Source organism: Mobula birostris, chromosome 21 (genome assembly GCF_030028105.1).
Source record: "Mobula birostris isolate sMobBir1 chromosome 21, sMobBir1.hap1, whole genome shotgun sequence".
Lineage (NCBI taxonomy): Eukaryota > Metazoa > Chordata > Chondrichthyes > Myliobatiformes > Myliobatidae > Mobula > Mobula birostris.
The window spans coordinates 20,483,368-20,506,521 of NC_092390.1; the positions used below are offsets into that span (position 1 = coordinate 20,483,368).

The 23,154-nt window shown below is 44.5% G+C and overlaps 1 protein-coding gene across 1 annotated transcript in view; it reads right to left on the reverse strand.

Moving 5' to 3' along the window:
* Positions 1–8,794: 8,794 nt before the first annotated feature.
* The window catches only part of hk1 (hexokinase 1), a 77,752-nt gene continuing 63,392 nt past the window's right edge, over positions 8,795–23,154 (reverse strand). The window contains exons 16-18 of the mRNA XM_072239130.1: positions 20,150–20,305; positions 19,815–20,048; positions 8,795–9,653 (exon numbers count right to left, since the gene is read on the reverse strand). Of these exons, the coding sequence (XP_072095231.1) occupies positions 9,512–9,653; positions 19,815–20,048; positions 20,150–20,305 (532 nt within the window). The 3' untranslated portion in view covers positions 8,795–9,511. The remainder of the gene's footprint in view (positions 9,654–19,814; positions 20,049–20,149; positions 20,306–23,154) is intronic.

Sequence of the window (23,154 nt, forward strand, 5' to 3'; positions counted from 1 at the left end):
AGGTGAGAGAGACTCCCACGTATATTACTTTCCTGGTGCCAGGGTCAGTGACATCTCAGATCAGGTCCACAGTATTCTAAAAGAGCAGGATGAGTACCAAGAATTTGTGGTTCATATTGGTACCGACTACATAGGTGGGAAAAGGGATGAGGTCCTGAAGAGAGAATATAGAAAGCTAAAGGCAGGATTGCTGTCTGTGCCACTTGCCAATGAGGGTAAGAATACGATGATTTGGCAGATGAATGTGTGGCAAAGGAATTGGTGCAGGGAGCAGGGTTTCAGATTTGTAGATCATTGAGATTTCTTCTGGGGAAGGTATGACCTGTACAAAAAGATTACAGGAACAGCTGAATTCCAAGGGGTTCAATACCTTTGTGAGCAGGTTTGCTAGAACTGTTCAAAAAAGTTCAAAGTACATTTATTATCAAACTATTATACAACCTTGAGATTCGTCTCCTAACAGGCAGCCACGAAACAAAGAACCACGCCCCCCAAAAAAAACCCATATTTTAAAAAAGACCATCGTGCACCCAATGTGCGGAGAGAAAAAACACGTCATGCAAACAGCAACTGCAAGCAAACAGCTTTCTGAACTGAGGTCCACTAAGAGAGTCCGATAATTCAGCACAGAGCCGAGTCGTGGAGCAGCGATTTCAACCGGTCCGTCCCTCACCTCGGGCCTCGCCATCCTGACCTTTTCAACCTGGCCCGGCACTTAAATCAATGTTCAAACATAAGGCTCAATCGCCCTCGCCACCCCGACTCGGCCCGTAACCTACCTTTCTGAGTCGGCACGGCGTGAAGCCTCCGTCCGAACATCGAGTTCAGTCACCTTGATACGCTCTGGTGCCCTGACAATGCCGCCTTGATTCCGTCCTGGGCACGACGCTTAAAACTGCTGGTAAAGGGTTGGAACTAGTTTGTCAGAGGGATGGGGACCAGAAGGTAGGTCAGAGGTCGGGTAGTTGGTGTAAAGCCAGTCGCTACATGTGGAGAGATTGAGGAAGGATCGGCAGTGGAAAGAGCACAATTGTAGTCAGTTGGATGGGCTGGAAAATGTCTATTTTACTGTGAGGAGTATCAGGAACAAGAACGATAAACTTATGGTATGGGTTAGTACATGGAACTACATCATTGTAACCATTACAGAGACTTGGCTGTCACAAGGGCAGAAACATCCGAGTTTTAGATGTTTCAAAAGGGACTGGGATGGAGGTAAAAGACATGATGGAGTGGCTTTGTTAATCAGGAAAGTATGAAACAGGAAGGGAGCAATCACTCTATTGGGAGTATTGAATACCCCCCCCCCCCCATAGCAACAGAGACCCTGAGGTGCAGACCAGGTGGCAGATTTTGGAAAAGTGCAAAAATATCAGTGTTGTTGTCATGGGTGGCTTCAACCTCCTGAATACCAATTGACACCTCCTAAGTGCAAAACGTTTTGATGGAGCAGAATTTATTAGATGTGTCCTGGAAGGATTCCTGACAAAGTATGTAGACAGGGTGACCAGAAGAGAACTCGTAATGTGCAGGACGGATTAAACGGGGAGGGGTGGGAAAATGTGTTTTGACAGGACAGACTGGAGAACTTGTCTACTGAAGCTGTATGGGTGAAACAGGAATTAGAAAGGGATGGCCATGCTAATGAGATTATATTATAGTCGGGGATTTAGAGAAACACATTCAAAGCAAGGTTGCATACTGTTACAAGAAACTATGGTTGTGATAGTAGATGATTTTAACTTTCCACATATTGACTGGGACTCCTAACCTGGATGGGATAGAGCTTGTCAAATATGTTTGGGAAAGTTTAGAAAAATCAGTATATAGAGGTCCCAACTAGAGAGAGTATGATACTGGATCTCCTGTTAGGGAGTGAGAGAGGGCAATTGACACAGTGTGTATGGGAACACTTTGGACCCAAAGATAATTTTTGTCCTCGGGTTGAGATTCTGAATTGGAGAAAGTTCAGTTTTGATGGTAATGAAAGTATCTGGCAAGTGTGGATTGGGACAGGTTGTTTTCTGGCAACAGGTGCCTGGTAAGTGGGAGGCCTTCCAAAGTGAAAATTTAAGAGTACAGGGTTTGTATGTTCCTGACAAAATAAAAGGCAAGGCTAACAGGTTTGGGGAATCTTGGTTTTCAAGAGATATTGAAGCTCTGGTTAAGAAGAAGAAGGAGGGGAAAAGTAGGTATAGGCAAAAAGGAACAAATGAGGTACTTGAGGAGTATAGGCATGGTAGTGGAGTGGTTGGCACAACACTTTACAGTACAAGTGACCCAGGTTCAATTCCCACTGCTGCGTGTAAGGAGTTTGTACGCTCTTCCCGTGACCGTGTGGGTTTCTTCCGGGTGCTCAGGTTTCCTTGCACAGTCCAAAGATGTACCGATCGGTAAGTTAGTTGGTCATTGCAAATTGTCCCATGATTAGGCCAGCATTAACTCGGTAGCACGCAGCCCACACCGGTGTGTAGACACGCCCCGGTGGTGGTAAACCAGGTCCCCGGCTGTGGGTAAATAGCCCCACTGCCTCATGGGCAGCCTCGGGAGAGACGAAGGCTATGGGAGTAAACCCAGACAGCAGATCCAGAGTGGAACCCCCAACGGCAGCTGGATGTCATTGAACATCCTTCCCGCAGCTCCTGCAGAAGCTGGTGCCAAACACCTTGCTTTATAAGCTTTCCTTTAATGCCCAGGCTTGTGATGATGATTATCATCACCCATTGTCTTTCGAGACAGATGGATGCCAACCACCACCAGCAAACTGGGGGGATGCTGGATGGCACGGCTCAAAGGGTCTGTCCGTGCTGTATCTCAATAAATAAACAAATAAATGCACGGGAACACTTCAGAGGGAAATTAGGAAGGCTAAAAGAAGGTATGGGGTTGCTCTGGCAGACAAGGTGAAATAGAATCACGAGGGTTTCTACAGATATATTAAGAACAAAAGAACAACAAGGCAGGAAATTGGTTCCCTTGAAGATCAATGCGGTCATCTACACATGGAGCCAAAAGAGTTGGGGAGATCTTAACTGGATTTTTTTGCATCTGTATTTACTCAGGATACGAACATTAGAGTCTATTGAAGTGAGGCAAAACAGCTGTATTCAGGAGAGAGACAGCTTGCTGTCTTGAAGCAAGTTAGGATGGATAAATCACTAGGATCTGACCAAATGCTCTGTCATACCTTGTGGGAAGCCAGTGCAGAAATTGCAGGGGCCCTAGCAGAGGTACTTAGAGGGTCCTTAGTCATGGTGAGGTGCCGGAAGATGAGAGGATAACTAATGTTATTTAAGAAACACTCTAAGAATAAGCCGGAAATTATAGGCCAGTAAGCCTGGTATCAGTAGTGGGTAAGTTATTGGAAGGTATTCTAAGAGACTGGTTATCTAAGTATTTGGAGAGACAAGGACTGATTAGGAATAGTCAGTGTGGCTTTGTGTGTGGTAAGTCTTGTTGAACCAATCTTATAAACTTTTTGGAGGAAGTTACCAGGAAAGCTGATAAAGGAAAGGCAGTAGATTTTGTCTGCATGGACTTTAGTAAGGCCATTGACAAGGTCCCGCATAGGAGACTGGTCAAGAAGGTTCAGTTGCTCAGTGTTCAGGATGGGACATTGGCTTCGTGGGAGAAGCCAGAGAGTGGTAGTAGATGGTTGCCTCTCTGACTGGAGGCTGTGACTCGTGGCGTGCTGCAGGGGTTGATGCTGAGTCCATTGGATCAGCAAATTTGTGGATGACTCCAAGGCTGTGGGCATAGTGAACCGCAAGCAAGTCTATCAAAGCCTGAAGCAGGATCTGGACTGGTTGGAAAAATGGGCTGAAAAATGGCAGATCCCCCTCGCTCAACCCAAATGTGCCATAGTGGTGTGTTTTCCCCCCTCTCCTATTTTCTCTGTACACCCGTGACTGCATCTTCAGTGATCCATCAGTTAAACTGATGAAGTTTGTGGATGACACCACTGTCACCAAAGTGATAAATCCAAGTACCGCCAGGAAGAAAATGAGTCAGTGTCCTGGTGCAATCACAATCATTTGGAGCTGTATGCCCTCAAAATCATGGAGATGCCTATCAACTTCAGGAGAAATGTGTCTCCTCTCCACCCACGCATCATCAACAACTCTACAGTTAACACCATTTCAACATATAGGTTCCTGGGCATCATTATTTCGAAGGATCTCAATGCAGGAGAACTATATCATCTTAACTAAGAAGCTCATCAGAGGATGTACTTCTTGTGGCCGTTGGTAGTGTTTCCATCTTCCCCAGAACATACTGGAGCAAGTGCCTTTCCAAAAGCTCCCAAGAGTTCCACAGGGCTAATAAAACAAAAACTTCATGCCATCTTAAAAGTTTCTTCCCCCAGGCAGTTAATTTGATCAACCATTTTAGGGTGCAGGTCGATGGGACTAGGTAGTTGAATGCCAGTTATGTGGTTCAGCACAGACTTTATAGGCCGAAAGGCCTGCTTCTGTTCTGTAGTTTTCCCTGACTTTATGCCTCGAGTTAACTCCAAACCCCCTTTATATTATCTCAGTCGCGGCACTGCACTGTAAACACTTTTTATAAAGTTGTTTACATTGTAAATACATGCTGCTATTTATGTATATTTTATTACACATCTGTACTTTAACCTCTTATTTTTATATAATTCTTCATTCTTTATAATTATTGAATGTTGTTTTTGTTGCATGTCGTACCAGCATACCACAGCAAAATCCTAATACACGTCAATAAAGTTGATCCGTGATCCCTCATTGAGTGCCACGGTACATGGCGGTTAGCGCAGAGCGATCGCTGCTGGGAGTGTCGGAGCTCGGGGTCCCATTCCGACGTCATCTGTAAGGAGTCAGTATGTCTCCTCTGTGGAATGTGTGGGTTTTTTCCAAGTGCTCCAGTTTCCTCCCACTGTCCAAAGACGTACCAGTTAGGAAGTTAATTGGTCATTGCAAAGTTGCCCCATGGTTAGGCTTTGGTTAAATTGGGGGTTGCTGGGTGGCGCAGTGCGGCACGAATGGCCGGAAGAGCCTAGTCCATGCTATATCACAATAAATAAAAATCCTTAAATTCAATGTGAACAAGTGTGAGGTGTTCCTCATTGAGAGGACAAACTAGGATAGGACTTGAGCAGTAGGGTTCTGAGGAGTGTGATATAGAACAGAGGGATCTGGGAATACAGATCCATAATTCCTGAAAGGGGTTGATAGGGTCATAAAGAGAGCTTTTGGCACATTGGCCTTCATAAGTCTTAATTATTGAGTACAGGAGTTGCCTGTTATGTTGATGTTGTATAAGATGTTGGTGAGGACTTATTTAGAGTACTGTGTGCAGTTTTGGTCACCTACCTACAGGAAATATATCAATAAGATTGAAAGGGTACAGAGAAAATTTACAAGGATGTTGCTGGGACTTGAGGACCTGAGTTATAGGGAAAGGTTGAATAGGTTAGGACTTTATTCCATAGAACGTAGTAGATTGAGGGGAGATTTGATATAGGTATACAAAATTATGAGGAGTATGGATAGGTTTAATACAAACAGTCTTTTTCCTCTGAGATTGCATGGGACTAGAACTAGAGGTCATAGGTTAAGGGTGAAAGGTGAAATACTTAAGGGGGAATCCCCTTTGCATAGAGGGCAGGACGAGCTGCTTGCAGAAGTGGTGGATGCAGTTTCAATTTCAACTTCAACATTTAAGAGACATTTGGATAACTACAGGGTTGGGGGGGGGGGGTGGTTATGGAGGGCCATGGTCCATGGTCCATGCTAGAATTGTTGGGACTGGGGCATTTTTCTTCGGCATCATACTCTACGACTCTATTTCAAGGGAAGAATAACTGCTGGATGATCTGGGGTTTAGATGTTTCAAATAGGACAGGGAGGGAGGTAAAATGGGTAGGGGAGTGGCATTCCTAATTAGGGACAGAATCAGAGCTATTGAGCCAGTGTGGGTGGAAGTAAGAAACAGGAAGGGAGCATTAACTCTATTAGGAGTGGTCTATGGACCTTCTCCCCACCCCCCCAATAACAGCAGAGACACTGAGGTGCAGATCACAAGGCAGATTTTGGAAAGAAACAGAAATAATAGTGCTGTTGTCGTGGGTACCTTCAACTTCTCTAATATTGTTCGCACCACCTTAGTACACAAGGTTTTGATGGGGCAGAATTATTGGGTGTGTCCCGGATGGAATTCTGACACAGTATGTAGACAGGCTGACTAGAGGAGAGGCCATACTGGATCTGGTACTCTGTAATGAGCTGGTCGGGTGACAAATCCCTCAGTGGGTGAGCATTTAGGAACGGTCATCCAAACTCTGAGTTTTGGACAGGGACAGAAGCAGACAATATTGGGAAGCATTTAATAGGGGAGGGTGAATTATGATACCATTAAGTAAGAACTTAGAACTGTAATTTGGGAAGGGATGCACTCAGGGAAATGCACAGCAGAAATGTGGAGATTGTTTAGGGGGCACTTGCATGGGTTTTGGGTAAGGTTTGTCCCATTGATGGAAGGCAAGAATGGTAGGTTGAAGGAGACATAGTTGACAAGAGTTATGGAACATCTTGTCAAGAGCAAGAAAGAAGATTACTTATGGTTTAGGAAGCAAGGAACAGACAGGGCTCCAGAGAGTTACATGGTAGCCAGGAAGGAGCTAAAGAATAAACCTTGGAGAGCTAAAAGGGGTTATGAGAAGGACTTGGTGAGCAGGATATAGGAAAACCTCAAGGCATTCTACATCTACGTGTAGATCAGGAGGATAATAGAGTGAGAGTGGAATCAGGGACAGTGCTGAAGCAAAGTATTCATTAAAGATCTCCCAACAACCTCTGACTCCAAATATATATTTCCTCCAAAGTGAGAGACATTCTAAAGTTTGTGAAGACAGCGTAAAACAGGCTGATATGCTAAGATGCCAATGTTAAGAAAGAGGATCTTTAGGATAGGTATGTCCCCAGGGATGAATGGGATATATCCCAGGCTACTACAGGATGTGAGGAAAGACATTATTGCAGCTTTGGCAACGATCTGGCCACAGTAGTAGTACCAGATGGTTGGAGGGTGACAATTTTTTTATTTGTTCAAGAAAGATGATAGGGATAACCCTAACGATAGGGTCTTTTAAGAGACTCCTGGACAGGTACATGGAGCTCAGAAAAACAGAGACTATGGGTAACCCTAGGTCATTTCTGAGGTAAGGACACGTTCGGCACAGCTTTGTGGGCCAAAGGGCCTGTATTGTGCTGTAGGTTTTCTATGTTTCTGTTTCTAACCCTGGGAATTATAGACCAGTGAGTTGTACGTCACTGGTGCAGCAGGGGTGGAAGAAGAAACACTGACAATTAAATCTCTTTCTTTGTGATTAAAACTTTAATGAGGAGAACTCCATGAGAACTGTGATTGCATTGAATACAGGTTGGTATCAGAGAAGACCATTATGTGGATATTGTCTCAAACATCAGGTTCCTGATTCATCCATATGTTTATTTCTTTGTCTGTTTTCCTTTATCATTTTAATTGTTAGGCTATAGGCTCTCCATGGAGCTCTGCAGAGTCAACGTAATTTTCACCCCAGTCTCTTCACAAGAAGATCTTGGGTGCCCACAAGTATTGAATAAATTCTAATTACCCAGGTTATTGAGAAATTCACCTTTTGATCTCAGTTTTGCTTTTGTGAGCATCAGATACATGGTTTGATCCCAAGTCTCTTGTTAAGAGTCTGCAGCATCCGTTAACAGGAGGCAATGGTGTAGCAGCATTTCTCTGAACGGAGTCTGTGACCGGTGGTGTTCCACAGGTATCAGTGCTATCTTTGATATATCTGAATGATGTGGACAAAACTGTAGGCGGTCTGATTAGCAAGTTTGCAGATGAAATGAAAATTGGTGGAGAGGAAGGTACTGCAGGATATCAACTGGAAATTTGGCTGGAGACATGACAGGTAGTCTTTAATACTGACAAGCATGAAGTAGTGTAGTTTGGGAGTTAAATGCAAGAAGAAAATATACATAAATGGCAGGACCATCAGGAGATTTGATGGACAGAGGAATTCTGGGGTGCAAATCCATAGCTTCTTAAAGGGTGCACCACAACTGGACAGGGTGTTAAAGAAGGTCTAGTCCGACATGTTTGCCTTCAGGTGGAGTGCAGAGTATAAGGTTGGGAGATCATGTTGCAGCTGTATAAAACTTCACTTAGGCCACACTTGTGCGCTATAGAAAAGATGTGGAGGCTTTGGACAGGATTTGAAAAAGGTTCACCTAGATGTCCCATGGATTGGAGAGTATTAGGTGTAAGGAGGGGCTGGACAAACTTGGATTATTTTTGCTGAAGGGCCAGAGTCTGAGGGGAAACTAAGTAAAAGGGTATAAAATTATGAGTGGTACAGATAGAGTAGATGGTCTTTTTTTCTGGGAAATGTCAAATACTAGAGATAATTGCTTTAAGGCAGGGTTACCCAACTCTTTTTATGCCATGAGCCGAGGGCTCTGTGGGCCCCATGTTGGGAACCCGTGCTTTAAGGTGAGAGGGGTTCAAAGGAGATGATATGAAGTAATCTCTTTTGACAAGAGAGAGTGGTAGGTACCTGGAGTATACTGCCAGGGGAAATGACAGAAATGGGTATGATAGCAATGAGTCGTTTAGATACATGAACAAGTGTGAAATGGAGGGCAGATAAAATCATGGTCAGTGCAGATATCGTGGGCCAAATGCTCTGTCTCTGTGCCTTACCATCTCAGTGTTTTGGTGACCAGCTGTGTAAAGATACCACAACATTCTCCAAAAGAAGCCAGGCTTTTCAATGATGCACAACAGATCAACTTTAATGTATCCACAATTTCACTTTAAAACAGAGTGCCTCAACAGAGTGTATAAAATTAAAGGTTCTGCAACATCAGTAAGGCATGCATCGTTATTTATCTCAACACATTCACCCAGACAAGGTGAAAATAATGTGTAACACAATACCCAGCTAATTTTTCTGAAAATACATCTCAGATTGCTATAATTGATCGCATTTATTGGGTAAATTTTCAGTTACCAAATATATAGACATACCTTTGTGAAGACACGCCACAGCACTACACAGAATTACATAGTGGACAACAGTGAAGCAGGAATCCTTTGCTGCTCAGAACGCTGTATGACTATAACAAAGTCGGTTATCTGGAACTGGATTCTGGTTTTAATCCTTCAACAGCTCTCAGAGAACAAAATGGACTGACACTTTAAATGCGAAGGTGACATTGAAATTTAAGTTGATACTGAACACAGTGATCATTTTAAATTGGGACTTTTGCAAATCCAGCAGCCTTGAATTAACAAGTACGTTGTTGCTAGTCTTTAGGGTACTTCAATTTTTTTTGGGATGCTTATCTATGCCGAACTTAGCGCAACATACTTGTAAAATACCTCACCCTGATCATCAAGCCATAGCTGTTTTAGTAAGAGAGGCATAAGGGATATGTAATACTACTCCAGCCACAGGACTTGGTGCTTCCTGCAACAGGGCCTACTGCCCCAATTCACGAAGTCTGCATGCCACCGCCGTTATAAGGGCAGCTCCCTTCCCACTGCCGTCTTCCGATAACAGGAACGTCACATTGCATTTCGGAGCCAGTTCCTTTACTGTTTTGTGCATGATCTTTGAAAAGCTGTTGAGGAGAGAGAAATACCAATCTCAGTAAGAATGAAGCTGATCCCAGTTCATGCAACACATCCACCGATAATAAGCAAAGGGCAAGGCTCAGCCCTGGGAGTGGTGAGGTAGATGAACTGACCACCCCAATTGTAGGGAGGGGATGAAATGGCGTGAGGGGAGGTTTGCAATGGGAAGATAGTATTTGCTTAGGCAATGGATGTATGGTTAGGCAGTAATCAAAAGTTTCACAGGGCTGGTAGGATTACAGATGGTAAGTCCACTCCAGATGAAAAGGAGAACATGATACAAAGCAGAATTAAAATCAGGATTCTAATTATGACCTGGGAATGGGTGTCAAGTTCATCTGTTCTTAAAGGCTCACGGAGCTGCCAAAGTCACTTAGCATTACAGAGGTCTCATCACAGCTGGGATTCTCTAGCCTATGCAGTGCTAAACTGGGGCTCCGAGCAGCAGGAAGGTGGTACAGTGCAGCTTTGATACATTAGCCTGCCACTTTGCTGTTTGCATCACCTTTATGAGACACGAGAGGTGCAGGAAATCTTGAACGACGCATACACCATAGCGTAGCAGTTAGTGCGACACTATTACAGGCTCAGGACGTCGGAGTTCGGAGGTCAATTCCAGCGTCCCCTGTAAGAAAGTCCGTACATTCTTCCCATGAGCGCGTGGGTTTCCTCTGGGTGCTCTGACTTCCTCACACGGTCCAAAGTCGTACCAGTTAATAGGGTTAATTGTCCTGTTAGTAGGCAGGGGATAAATCTGTGGGTCACTGGACCGGAAGGGCCTGTACTGTGCCCTTCTAAACAAACAAACAAACTGGAAAATAATCCACGCTGGAGGAGCTCAGCAGGCCATGCAGCATCTACGGAGGGCAATAGACAGTGTTTATGTTCTGCTCACTCTGGTTCCTCTTTCCCCTTTGTCCCATCCATTAACTGCAAATATCAGCAGATCCTCTCCCACATTTGGAAGAGGGGCATTCCTCAGGGACGGTCATCCCTCGCCCTTTCCCCTCCACTCAACCTCTGCTCACAGAGCAACATTCTCTTTCCATCCACTGGCTGACTTCCTTTGGTGTTGGGCATGAGCAAGGGCTGTGGGGGAATAAGGGGGAGGGGTAATAATCTTGCTCCCCCAGGGGCCTGTGGGCCAAATGGCCTCCTTGTGAGACTGACTGTGTTTGTAGTCTCCACACTCCACCAACACCTGGTTGTATACAGACTGTCCTCACCCCCGCCATTCCTGGCACATACCTAGTGACTAACCAGTCATTACAATAATAACAACCGGTTCATGGAGGCTTGCAGCACAGCATTCTTTGAAACAAACTCTACTTTCAGGCAGTGTTGAGCTATGCTATGGGTGTTTCTTTGATGTTATCTCAATCCTGACACATATCAAAAAAAATGACACTCCGGGTGATTTGCCGCAATGTTCCTGTTTGTGAATACAATAGGGCAGACGCTCTGCTTTGGTTGCAATCAGTTACCCGGGAACAAACTGGGATCAATTTGAAGAGGGACAGGGACACGATAGCAAAGTAGTAATCACATTACATCACAGAAGTAGAAAGTAGACACCCTCACCTTGCAGGCCTGCCCCACCACTGCCAAGTTACCCCAGGCCTGAACTGCTCTTTCCCAGCTCCACAGAAACTTCAACTGGCTGATATTATAAAAGTTTATCTACCTCTTTAAATGTTTCTAATGATACAGACTCTTCAACCATCTTTGATAGAGAATTCTGGAGTCCTGCCAGCCTCACAAAGAAAAGATTTCTATACACCTCAATTTTAAATGACTGGATCTCTGTAACTATTTCACAAGTCAACTAGGTACAGTATGCATGGACACACAAGAAACTGCAAATACTGGATTCTGGGGCATAAACCGTTGGTGGAACTCTGCGGGGGGGGGGAAGCTTGCTTGCATTTACCCTATATTCCTCATAATTTTGTATATTTCTGTCAAATCTCCCCTCATTCTCCTACGCTCTAGGGAATAATGCCCTAACCCATTCAACCTTTCCCTATAACTCAGGTCCTCAAGTCCTGGCAACATCCTTGTAAATTTTCTCAGGAGAGATATCCCATTTATATACTCCCTGTAGGTAGGTGACCAGGACTCCAAACTTAGCCTCCCAATTTCAATATAACATCCCAAGGAGTTCTTCCTGCAGCGGTGGACTCATCTTGAGCTTTCAGCTGCATGTCATTTCAACTCCCCTTCCCTATCTATCCTTGGCCTTCTCCACTGCCACAATGAGACCAGATCCTAACTGAAAGAACACCTCTTGTTCCACATGAGTAGTTTAAAAGCCAATGCTATGAACATGGACTTTTCCAATTTCAGGTAACCCACACCCATAACCCTGTGTAACTTATGCACTTACTCTCTACCTAGCTACTCTCTTCCCTTGGTTCACCATTTCCGCAACCCGTAACCGAGATTAGTTTTCCTGCCTGATTTCATCTGTCCCTCATCCACACAGCTAATTGCCTGGGTTTCTTCACCCATCTGTTTGCCTCCACAGATGCTGTTTGATCCTGAGTTAGACTCGTACAGCATTACATCAAAGAAACAGGCTCTTCAAGCCCATGTAGTCTATACCAAACTATTATTCAGCCTAGTCCCATCGATGCACACCTGGACCATTACCCTCCATAACATCCCATCTATGTACTTCTCTGAAATGTTGCAATCGAACCCATATCCCTCTTCAGGTTTCCCTTAAAATATTTCATTTTTCACCCCTATGACCTCTAGTTCTATTCTCACCCAACCTCAGTGGAAAAAGCTTGCTTGCATTTACCCTATCCATACCCGTCATAATTTTGTATACCTCTTTGAAATCTCCCCTCCTTCTCCTACTCCCTAGGGAATGAAGTTCTAACCTATTTAATCTTTCCTTATAAATCAGGTCCTCAAGTCCTGGCAACATCCTTGTAAATTCTCTCTGTACTCTCCACATCTTATTGACATCTTTCCTGTAGGTAGGTGACCAGAAACCAAATTTGGCCTCAGAGATGTCTTAAGACAACTTCAACATAAAACCCCATTGAGTACTTCCAGCAGTTTGTTTTTAAAATCACATATACTGTATGTTTCAGCTAATAATTAGAGATTTGCTGAAACATTTTATGTAGACTTATTACTTTTTAAAATAAGCTGTTTAGAATACAAGAAGATGAGTGCACCTTTGAGAAATGCATGCACCATGTAGCATTCCTTTGATACACTGTTAACTGAGTGGTTGATATAACAAAGGATGTTTTGTTAGATAAAATAACCCCAGACACTAACAACTAAACTCTAGGTAGCTCGGAGCAGTAAGCTCTTCTGTAAAGTCAATAAGCACATTGGCGAGACCCTCAGTGATGCATTCACTGTAACCACTTCTGAGAGGCAGATCTGCTTCCTCAGTCATTATAGAGCAACACAGCTAAAATGCAGGCCCAACGAGTCCATACTGAGATCACTGCCCAGTTTCCTGCGTTTGGCCCATATCTCTTTAAGTCCCATCCCTTTAAGACTCACCCCTCCATCTACCTACCCAAGTGTTTCTTAAATGCTACCCCATGTCAACCATTTCTGCCAGCTTGTTTCATAATCTCACCACCACTGTGTAAGCATGCCCTTTAAATCTTGTCCCTCTCACAAATCAATGCCCCCCTAGTTTTGGATTCCTGTACCCTGGGGAAAAGACTTACTGAACTTCTCTCGATTTTAAAGATTTCACCCCTCATTCTTTTATGTTCCAAGGAATAAAGGCGGACCAATTTCCTAAAACCGTGAAGCCCAAATAAGTAACTCCTGTGTGCCTGCACTAAGCCCATAACCCGCCTTTCATTTCCACGTCTCTGTCCAAATATTAAAGATCAGTCACACATACATCAAAACATACAATGAAATGTGTTGTTTGCGTCAACAACCAACATAGCCCAAAAGGTGTGCTGGGAGCAGCCCGCAAGTTTAACCATGCCTCCAGTACCACAACTTACTAACCTTAACCAGTACCATGACTTACTAACCTTAACCAGTATGTCTTTGGAATGCGGGAGGAAACTGGAGCCCTCTGAGGAACCCCACAGTCACAGGAAGTACATAAAAACTGCTTACAGATAGCGGCAGGAATTGAACCCTGATCTTCTGACAGCTGGTGCTGTGCTGCAAAGCGTTTTGCTACCCGCTATGTTACTGTGCTGCCTTTTCAACACTGTAATAGTATCTCCCTTTACCAGCAACTCTTTCCAGACCACCACCACCTTCAGTGTGGAAAAACCACTGACCTATAAAAACCCCTCTCACCTTAAAGCTGTGTCTTCCAGTTCCAGACTCTCTGGTCCTGGAGAAGACGACATTGAGTATATGCAGTAATCCATCTCTTCCCTACATAAATATTACAGGTCGACCTTCACTAATCTGACTACCTGTAATCCGGTTCCTTTGCTTACCCGGCGCTGATTATTCTTAATGTGATCCTTCTGTAATTCGGCATTTTCACTAATTCGGCACTCTTCAGGTCCCAATGGTGCTGGATTAGTGAAGGTCGACCTGTACTAACCTGTATGTGTTCATGGCCTCAGCTTCCTATATTTCAGTGAAATAAACCCAGCTTTTCCCAGCTCTCTTCATAACCGCAGCCACCCATTCCAAGCAACATGGTGGTGAACTGCTTCTACACTCTTTCTGTATAGCCTTCCTGTAGGGTGGTGACCAGAACTGTACACAACACTGCAACTCAGTCTAACCAATGTTGTCTAGACATCTACTCAATGCCTTGGCTAATGAAGGCATGCATTACAAATGCACACTTCACTACCCCATGAACTCACTCTGCCACTTTCATGGACCTATGCACTGCACCCCAAGATTCCTCCGTACATAAATGGTCCAAAGGTTTCTGCCACCTGCTCTATGTTCTATCAGTCTTTTTCAAAGTACAGCACTTCAGACTCGTTTGTATTAAATTTCATATGCTCCACCTAAAATTATGGGTGATCTACTGTACATCCCGATCTATCCTACCTCACTCTCTCTGACTCCTTCAATTTACCAGTCATCTGCAGAATTATTAAATCAGACCATCTACATTCTTGTCCAAGCAACAAAGGAGCATTGCATACACCATATATTACAAATATCCAGTCAGAAAAGAACCCATCCACCAACTACCCTCTGCTTCCTATTGTCAAGTCAATATTCATTCCAGAATGTCAACAGGCCTCAGTTCCCTTGCACCTTTACCTTTTGGACCAGCCTACTACCTGGGACTTCATCAAAAGCTTATGAAGTCCATGTAAAATACCACTCCCACTCTGCCCTTCATCAATTTTAGTTACTTCTGCAAAAAATTTAATCAGGTTTGTGAGACATACTGATTTCTCCTAATCAGTCCTTGCCTTTGTTGGTGAACGTAAATCCTGCCCATTAAAGATTTCCCCAACAACTTCCATACCACTGATACAAGGCTCACCAGCCTGTCGTTTCCTGCCTTGTCCTTTTGGCCACCTCCAGACTGTGGTTAATGAAGATACAGAAGAGATCCATCACCACCCCAAGCAATATCCTCACTTGCTCCTCTAAGTATCCTGGGGTAAACCCCATCCAGCTCAGGGGATGAATCTGCCCTGATGTGTTCCAGTGTTTTTAGTAACCTCTGTCCCTGATAAAGACAGCTCCAGCAATCAGTGTCCTGCTTTAACTCTCCAACCTCCTCCATTTTGACTCACAGTGAGAAATGCATTCCTTCCAAAGCTTCCTCATATCCTTTAACTTCACGCAGAGATTAACACACTGGTCCTCAAGGGGACCTACCCTCTTGTCTCCAATATAAAAGTTATTGGGGGTTTTGAAAGAGGTGGATCTGGAAGAAGTGTAAACACAAGAAATTCTGCAGATGCTGGAAATCCAGAATAACACAAACGAGATGCTGGAGGAACTCAGCAGGTCAGGCAGCATCAATGGAAATGAATCAACGCTCGACGTTTCGAGCTGAGATCCTTCATCAGGACTGACAAAGAAATGGGGAAGATGCCAGAATCAGTACATGGAGGGAGGGGAAGGAGTATAAGCTAGAAGATGAAGGTGAAAGAAGCTGGAAGGTGAAAGGTGGAACAGGTAATGGGCTGGAGAAGAAATCTGATGGGGAGAAGAGTGGACCGTGGGGAAAGGAAAGTAGGAGGAACACCAGGGGAGGTGACAGGCCTTCTAATCCATGTGGAGGAGGATGCATCGGGAGCAACAGATATAGTATACCCCAACATATTCGCAGGTGAAGTGTTGCCTCACCTGGAAGGACTTTGAGGCCCTGCATGGAGATGAGGGAGGAGGTGAATGGGCAGGTGTAGCATTTCTGCCACTTGCAGAGATAAACGCCAGGGAGATTAGTGGGGAGAGATGAATGGACAAGGAAATACTGAGGGAGTGATGTCTGCGGAGAGCGGGGGAGGGAAGGTAAGATGTGTTTGGTCGTAAGGTCCCATTAAAGATAGAGTCATAGAAAAGTACAGCACAGAAACAGGCCCTTTGGCCCACCAAGCCTGTGCTTAACCACCAATCTGCACCCGCACCTTGACCTGCACCTGGACCATAACCCTACCTCTCCCATTCATGTACTTATCCAAATCTCTTTTAAATGTTGAAATCAAACCCTCATCCCCACTACTTTCCCTGGCATCTCATTCCATCACCCTTCCCCCTTTTTGTCCTTTTTGCTCTTAATATATCCGCAGAAGGCCTTAGGATTCTCTTTCATCTTGTCTGCTAGAGCAATCTCTTGTCTTCTTTTAGCTATCTTAATTTCCCTCTTTAGTGTTCTGTTGCATTTTATACATTGCTCAAGCACCTCATTTGTTCCTACTTGCCTGTACCTGCTATGCATCTCCTTTTTCTTAACCGGGGCTTCAATATCTCTTAAAAACCAAGGTTCCCTAAGCCTGTTTTCCTTGCCTTTTATTCTGATGGGAACATTCAAACTCTGTACTCTCAAAATTTCACTTTTAAAGGCCTCGCACTTACCAATTATATCTTTGCCAGAAAACAACCTGGCCCAGTCCACACTTGCTAGTTCCTTTCTTATACCCCAAGGACCAGACCTATCCTTTTCCATAATTACCTTGAAACTAATGGCATTGTGAACACTAGATGCAAAGTGTTTCCCTACAGAAGCTTCTGTCACGTGCTGTCTCATTCCCTAATAGGAGATCTAGTATCGCACTCTTGCTTGCTGGGAATTCTATGTACTGATTAAGGAAACCTCCCTGACATACTTGACAAACTCTTTGCCATCCAGCCCTTTTAGACTATGGGAGTCCCAGTCAATATGTGGAAAGTTAAAATCACCAACTATCACAACTTTATGTTTCTTGTAAAAGTCTGCAATCTCCCGACAAATTTGCTCCTCTGAATCCCGTGGACTGTTATGTGGTCTATAATATAATCCCATTAATGTGGTCACACCTTTCTTATTCTTCAGTCACTACCCATAAGGCCTCACTAGACATGCTCTCCAGTCTGTGCTGTAGTGACATTTTCGCTGACTAGTAATGCCAACCCTCCCCCTTTAATCCCTCCCACTCCATCACATCCAAAAAAATGGAACACCGGAACAATGAGCTGCGAGTCCTGCCCCTCCTGCAACCAAGTCTCAGTATTGGCGACTACGTCATAATTCCACGTGCTGATCTATGCTCTAAGTTTATCCGCCTTTCCTGCAATACTTCCTGCATTGAAATATACGCAGCTCAGGACGCTAGTCACAGCATGCTCAGATCTCTGATCCCCAATTTTGTCTGAGGTCTTAACAACATCTGTATCCACAACCACTGTTCCGGCACTCACTGTTCAAGAAAGGCTCTAAAAATACACCAGGAAATTATAGGCCGGTGAGCCTGACATCAGTAGTGGGAAAGTTATTGGAAGGCATTCTGAGGGACCAGATATGTAATTGTTTGGATAGACATGGACTCATTAAGAATAGTCAGCATGGCTTCGTGTATGTTAGGTCTTGTCCAACCAATCTTTAGAGTTTATCAAGGAAATTACTAGGAAAGATAATGAAAGCAAGGCAGTGGATGTTGTCTTCATTGACTTTGGCAAGGCAAGGTCCTGCATGGGAGGTTGGTCAAGACGGTTCAGTTGCTCAGCATTCAGGGTGAGGTAGTAAATTGGATTAGACATTGGCTGTGTGTGAAAAGCCAGAGGGTGGTTGCCTCCGACTGGAGGCCTGTGACTACTGGAGTGCCGCAGGGATCGGTGTGGGGTCCGTTGTTGCTTGTCATCCATATCAACGACCTGGATGTTAATGCGGTTAACTGGATCAGCAAATCTGCGCATGAAACCAAGATTGGTGCATGCAAGCTCGATTCCAACATATAAGAGATGGTTGGATAGGTACAAGGATGGTAGGGGATGGAGGGCTATGGTCCCAGTGCAGGTCGATGGGAGGAGGCAGTTTGAATGGATTAGATGGGCTGAAGCTCCTGTTTCTATGCTGTACTTTTCTAAGACTTTGCAGAGGCAAAGTTGCGGAAATTGATGAGCTCAGTACGGGTGCATGATTCAACACCAATGCAGTCCTCAATGTAGTGCAGAAAGAGTTGGGGAGCATTACCAGGGAAGGCTTGCAACATGGACTGTTCCATGTAGCCAATGAAAAGGCAGGCATAGCTGGGGACAAGGCTACACCTTCATTTTGGAGAAAGTAGGAGGAACCAAAAGACAAATTGTTGAGGGTGAGGACCAGTTCCGCCAGACGGAGTAGGGTGGTGGTGGAAGGGAACTGGTCGGGTCCGTTGTTGGGAAATAAGTGGAGAGCTTTAAGGCCTTCTCGATCGGAAATAAATGTTCATAGGGCCTAGACATCCACAGTGGAAGTGAGGTGATCAGGGCCAGGGAATTGAAAGTGGTTGAGGAGATAGACAGCATGTGATGTGTCACAGATATCGGAGAGAAGGGACTGAACCAAGGGGGATAGAATGGAGTCGAGTGATGTTGACACAAGTTTAGTGGGGCAGGAGCAGGCAGAAACAATGGGCCTAGCTGGACAGTCAGGTTTGTGGATCTTTGGTAGGAGGTAAAAACAAACAGGGTAAGGGAACTATGAGGTTGTGGCAGTGGATGGGAGATTCCCAGAGTTGATGAGGTTGGTGCTGGAGTCGGAGGCAATGTCCTGATAGTCCTGAGTGGGGTTCGCTTCGGGGGGGGGGGTAAGGGAGAGGATTGAAAACTGCCGCCTGACCTCAGCAGAGGTCATTCTGCCAGACTACAACAGCATCCACTTTGTCTGCGGGTTTGATGGTGAGGCTGGGGTTGGTGCAGAGAAGGTGGAGGGGGACAGTGCGTTCGGGGGGGGGGGGGGCAAGGTCCAAAGAGAAGAGAGGAGTGCCAAAGTCAAGCTGGTTGAGGTCTCGTCAGCAGTTAGATACGAAAAGGATCCAGAGCAGGCAGAAAACCAGAACTGGGTATCCAAGAGGAGGAAGAGGGCTGGAAATGGGAGAAGGGGACTCCCAGCTTCTTACCTCATCCCCTCCCCACCCACCTGGCTTCACCTATCACCTTCTAGCTTCTACTCCTTCCCATCCCCCCACCATCTTATTCTGGCATCTTCCCTCTTCCTTTCCAGTCTTGAGAAAGGTCTCAGTCTGAAGCATCGTCTGTTTTTTCATTACCATAGATGCTGCTTGACCTGCTGAGTTCCTCCAGCATCGTGTGTGTGTTGCTCTGGAGAAGGTAGATGTTCTTAGTGTATTCTTGAGCCTGTGCCCACTGATTCAAGAAAAGTTCCTACAAATTGAGGGCTATGTAGGAGGGGAGGTTAGAATGATCTTGGAGTACGTTAAAACATTGACACAACATTGTGGGCCAAAGATCCTGTACTGTTCTATGTATAAATTGGAAGGAAGCAGGTGTAGGAGAGATTGAGGAGAACAAGGAAGGTGAGAGAGAAATGTTCAGATTAAAGGCCAATGATCAGTGTGTGCTGTCAGGATCAGTGCTGGGTTCCCTGTTGTTTGTCATATTTTGATGAGGTAGGTGACATAGTTATTAAGTTTGGGGACTGGTAGCAAAGTTGGTGGTCTGATACTGTTTTAAAACAGAAACTTGATCAATTCAACAACACACAAGAGATTTTAAAGAAGTCGAGCACTTACTGTGGATGAAGCTTGTAGAGAGTTCCATCAACACCGACGGTGATCTCCAGGTGGTCCAAGCCCCGGTTCTCCCTTATTTTGTCAACGACAGCAGCCATCCCTGCGCCACAGAGCTGGGCAGCTCTCTTAGAAACAACACCACACACCTCCTTCACGATGATACTGTCGTCACAAGTGCTGTCAAGGCCGAGGTTCTGGAGGATTGCACGGACCTGCAGCAGAGCCAGGCAGTCACTGCATCCACAGACGGGTAAAGAACCAAAATGGCACGTCAGCCACCAACTTCAGCAGAATCAAGCCAAGTGGCTAAAATCTTAAGGAAGAAGTCTAGATACCTTTCTATCTGGGAAAGAAACTTGGTTTCAAAGATGCTTCTTGTCTTCAGTCTCTCCGAGATTTGCCCCCTGAACAGGAATCCTCGTCTGGTGAAATCAGTAACCACATTTCGCACAATCTCACCCAGGTACATCCCGCTGATCATCTTCTCATACCTAGAAATGACAGTGACAACAACCCTTTCAGCACTGAAGTATCACTTCCAATTAGTCTCAACTGGATGTGAATACAGGGCACATGATTGGTACATTTGGGGATGACACAAAAGTTAATGGATTGGAGGAGTTTAGTTGAGGAGAGAGATTACATAGGCTGGAATCTTTTTTTCTGGAGTGAAAGACACAGTCAACGACACAGGAAGCATTTCTTCCTGAATTTCATCAGATTTCAATGAACACCAAGTCATTATTCCTTCTTTTGCACTATTTTGTAATTTATAGGAATCCGTGTACTGCTACTGCAAACAAAAAAATTTGCATCATATAAGACAGTGATAATAAACCTGGTTCTATCAAAGATAATACCTGATTTCACCACCTTCTTTACCAGTGAGGTTTTAAGAATTAACTACTCTCATGTGTTTGCGGGGGGAGGGGGGGGGCAGAATGCCATTTTGCCCAAATTCCCATTAAACCTCATTCCCGTCACCTTTTGAGTCTCTTATTACCCTTACCATGGGGAAAAGAGCCTGAATTTCTGTCCTAAGTTCAAAGTAAGTTTAATATTAAAGTACATATTTCTCGTAGACATTTAGACAGACACTTAAAAGGGTAAAGCACAGGATTCATGTTAGTGAGGGCAAATGGAATTATTGTAGAGATTTGGAGTCATAGAAAAGTACAGCACAAAACAGGCCCTTCAGCCCATCTAGTCCATCTCGAAACTATTTAAACTTCATATCCACATTGACCTCCTCTCCACTCCCTACTATCCATGTACCTATCCAAACTTTGCTCAAATATTGAAATTGAGCTCGCATGCACCACATGCTGGCAGCTTGTTTCACACTCTCACGACCCTCTGAGTGAAGAATTTTCCCTCATGTTCCCCCTAAACTTTTCACCTTTCACCCATGACCTCTGGTTGTAGTCCTGCCCAACCTCAGTGGGAAAAGCCTGATTGCATTTGCCCAATCTACACCCCTCATAATTTTGTATACCTCTATCAAATCTCCTCTCAGTCTTCCAAGTCCTAAGGAATAAAGTCCTAACCTATTCAATCTTTCCTTATAACTCAGGTCCCCCAGTCTCAGCAACATCATTGTAAATTTCTCTGTACTCTTTCAACCTTATTTATATCATTCATGTAGGTAGATGAGCAAAAGTGCACACAATATTCCAATTTGGGCCTCACCAGCAACTTCAACATAGCATCCCGTCTCCTGACTCAATACTTTGATTTATGAAGACCAATGTGCCTAAAGCTTTCTTTACAACCCCAGCAACCCGTTACACCACTTCCAATGAATTATGGACCTGTATTTCCAGATCCCTTTGTTCCACCAACTCCTCAGTGCCCTGTTCACCGTGCAAGACCTACCCTGGTTAGTCCTACTGAAATGCAGCACTTCACACTCCTCAGCATTAAATTCCATCTGTCATTTTCAGCCCATTTTTCCAGCTAATCCAGATATTTCTGCAAGCCATGATAGTCTTCCTTGCTATCCACATTGACACTTGTGTGTCAACTGACTTACTTTTGTGCTGTACAACTCAATGGCCTCATTGTTATAGTAATGTTAATTATTTCTATTCATATTCCAATAGTTCTTACATCTATTTCATAATCAGCATTTAAGAATCTGTTTTGTAGTCATAGAAATGCATGTGAAGTCCATTATGTAAAGATAACCACCTTATCAATACTCAAGGCTGACTAGGCACCAAAACATTTTGTTGCAATCACTTTCAGTTGAGCAAGATGTTCTCCTAAGACCTTGTCCTCAGGTGGCTGTAGAGGCCAATTGGGTTCCACATATTCTGGTCAGCGTGGACACGAGTAAGTGGAGGTTCATGGTCAGTGTTTGGGTCTTTTGGTTGTTCAGTCTCTCCTTTCGCAGCTGCTGCTTCTTCTCTGCGACACGGTGGAGGTCGTTCTCATGTAGTGCAGCTCCCTCTTGAACAGATTTCCTCCGGGTGTATCTATTGAGTGCTATGACCTCACAGTTTTTAGATGTAATGTTGAATTTCTTTAGTTGATTTTGATGTTATCTTTGAAGCATTTCCTTTGAATGCCAGGGGTTCACTGACTTTCCTTCAACTGGGAGTAAAGGACATGTTTGGGGAGACGCAAGTTAGGTATCCGGATGATATGACCATCAATCAGAGTTGGTGTCGCTTTATCGTGATGGAGGTGCTGTTCATGTTGGCTTCCTCCAGTACGCTGGTGTTAGTGCATCTGCCCTTCCAGCTGATCTTCAGAATCCTTCGTAAGGTTCTTTGTCTCAAGGCTTTCGGGTGTCTACTATAGATAGTCCATACAGTAAAGTAGGAAGGATAAGTGCTCTATAGGCCAAGAGTTTTGTTTGGACTTGTAGGTCGTGGTCTTCAAAGACTCTTTTCCTTAACCTTGTATCAGTCCCACTAGCACTACTTAGGCTGTGGTTGATGTCTGAGTCAATGTCTGCTTTTAAGGAGAGAGTGCTGCCAAGGTAGGGAAAGTGGGTCTAGGGTAATATTGTCAACATTTAAGGAGGGCTGGATAAATGGCTGGTTGGGCAGTGGCTGATCTTGGACAAGAACTAGGGCTCTATATGCCTTAGCGAAGGCACTCAGGATAAACTGGAGGTCTTCTTCAGAATGTGCCACAATTGTGTCATCACCTGCCTACAGAAGCTTCACGATGGTGAGTGGTGCTGACCTGGTTCTTGACCTTGAACCATTTGAGGTTGAAAAGCCTGATGTCTATTTTATATAGGATTGGGATTCTTGTGGTAGGTCTTCACTAATAATGTGAAGGATGTTAGCAATAAAGATGACAAACCTGTTTGACTCTGGTCTTGACA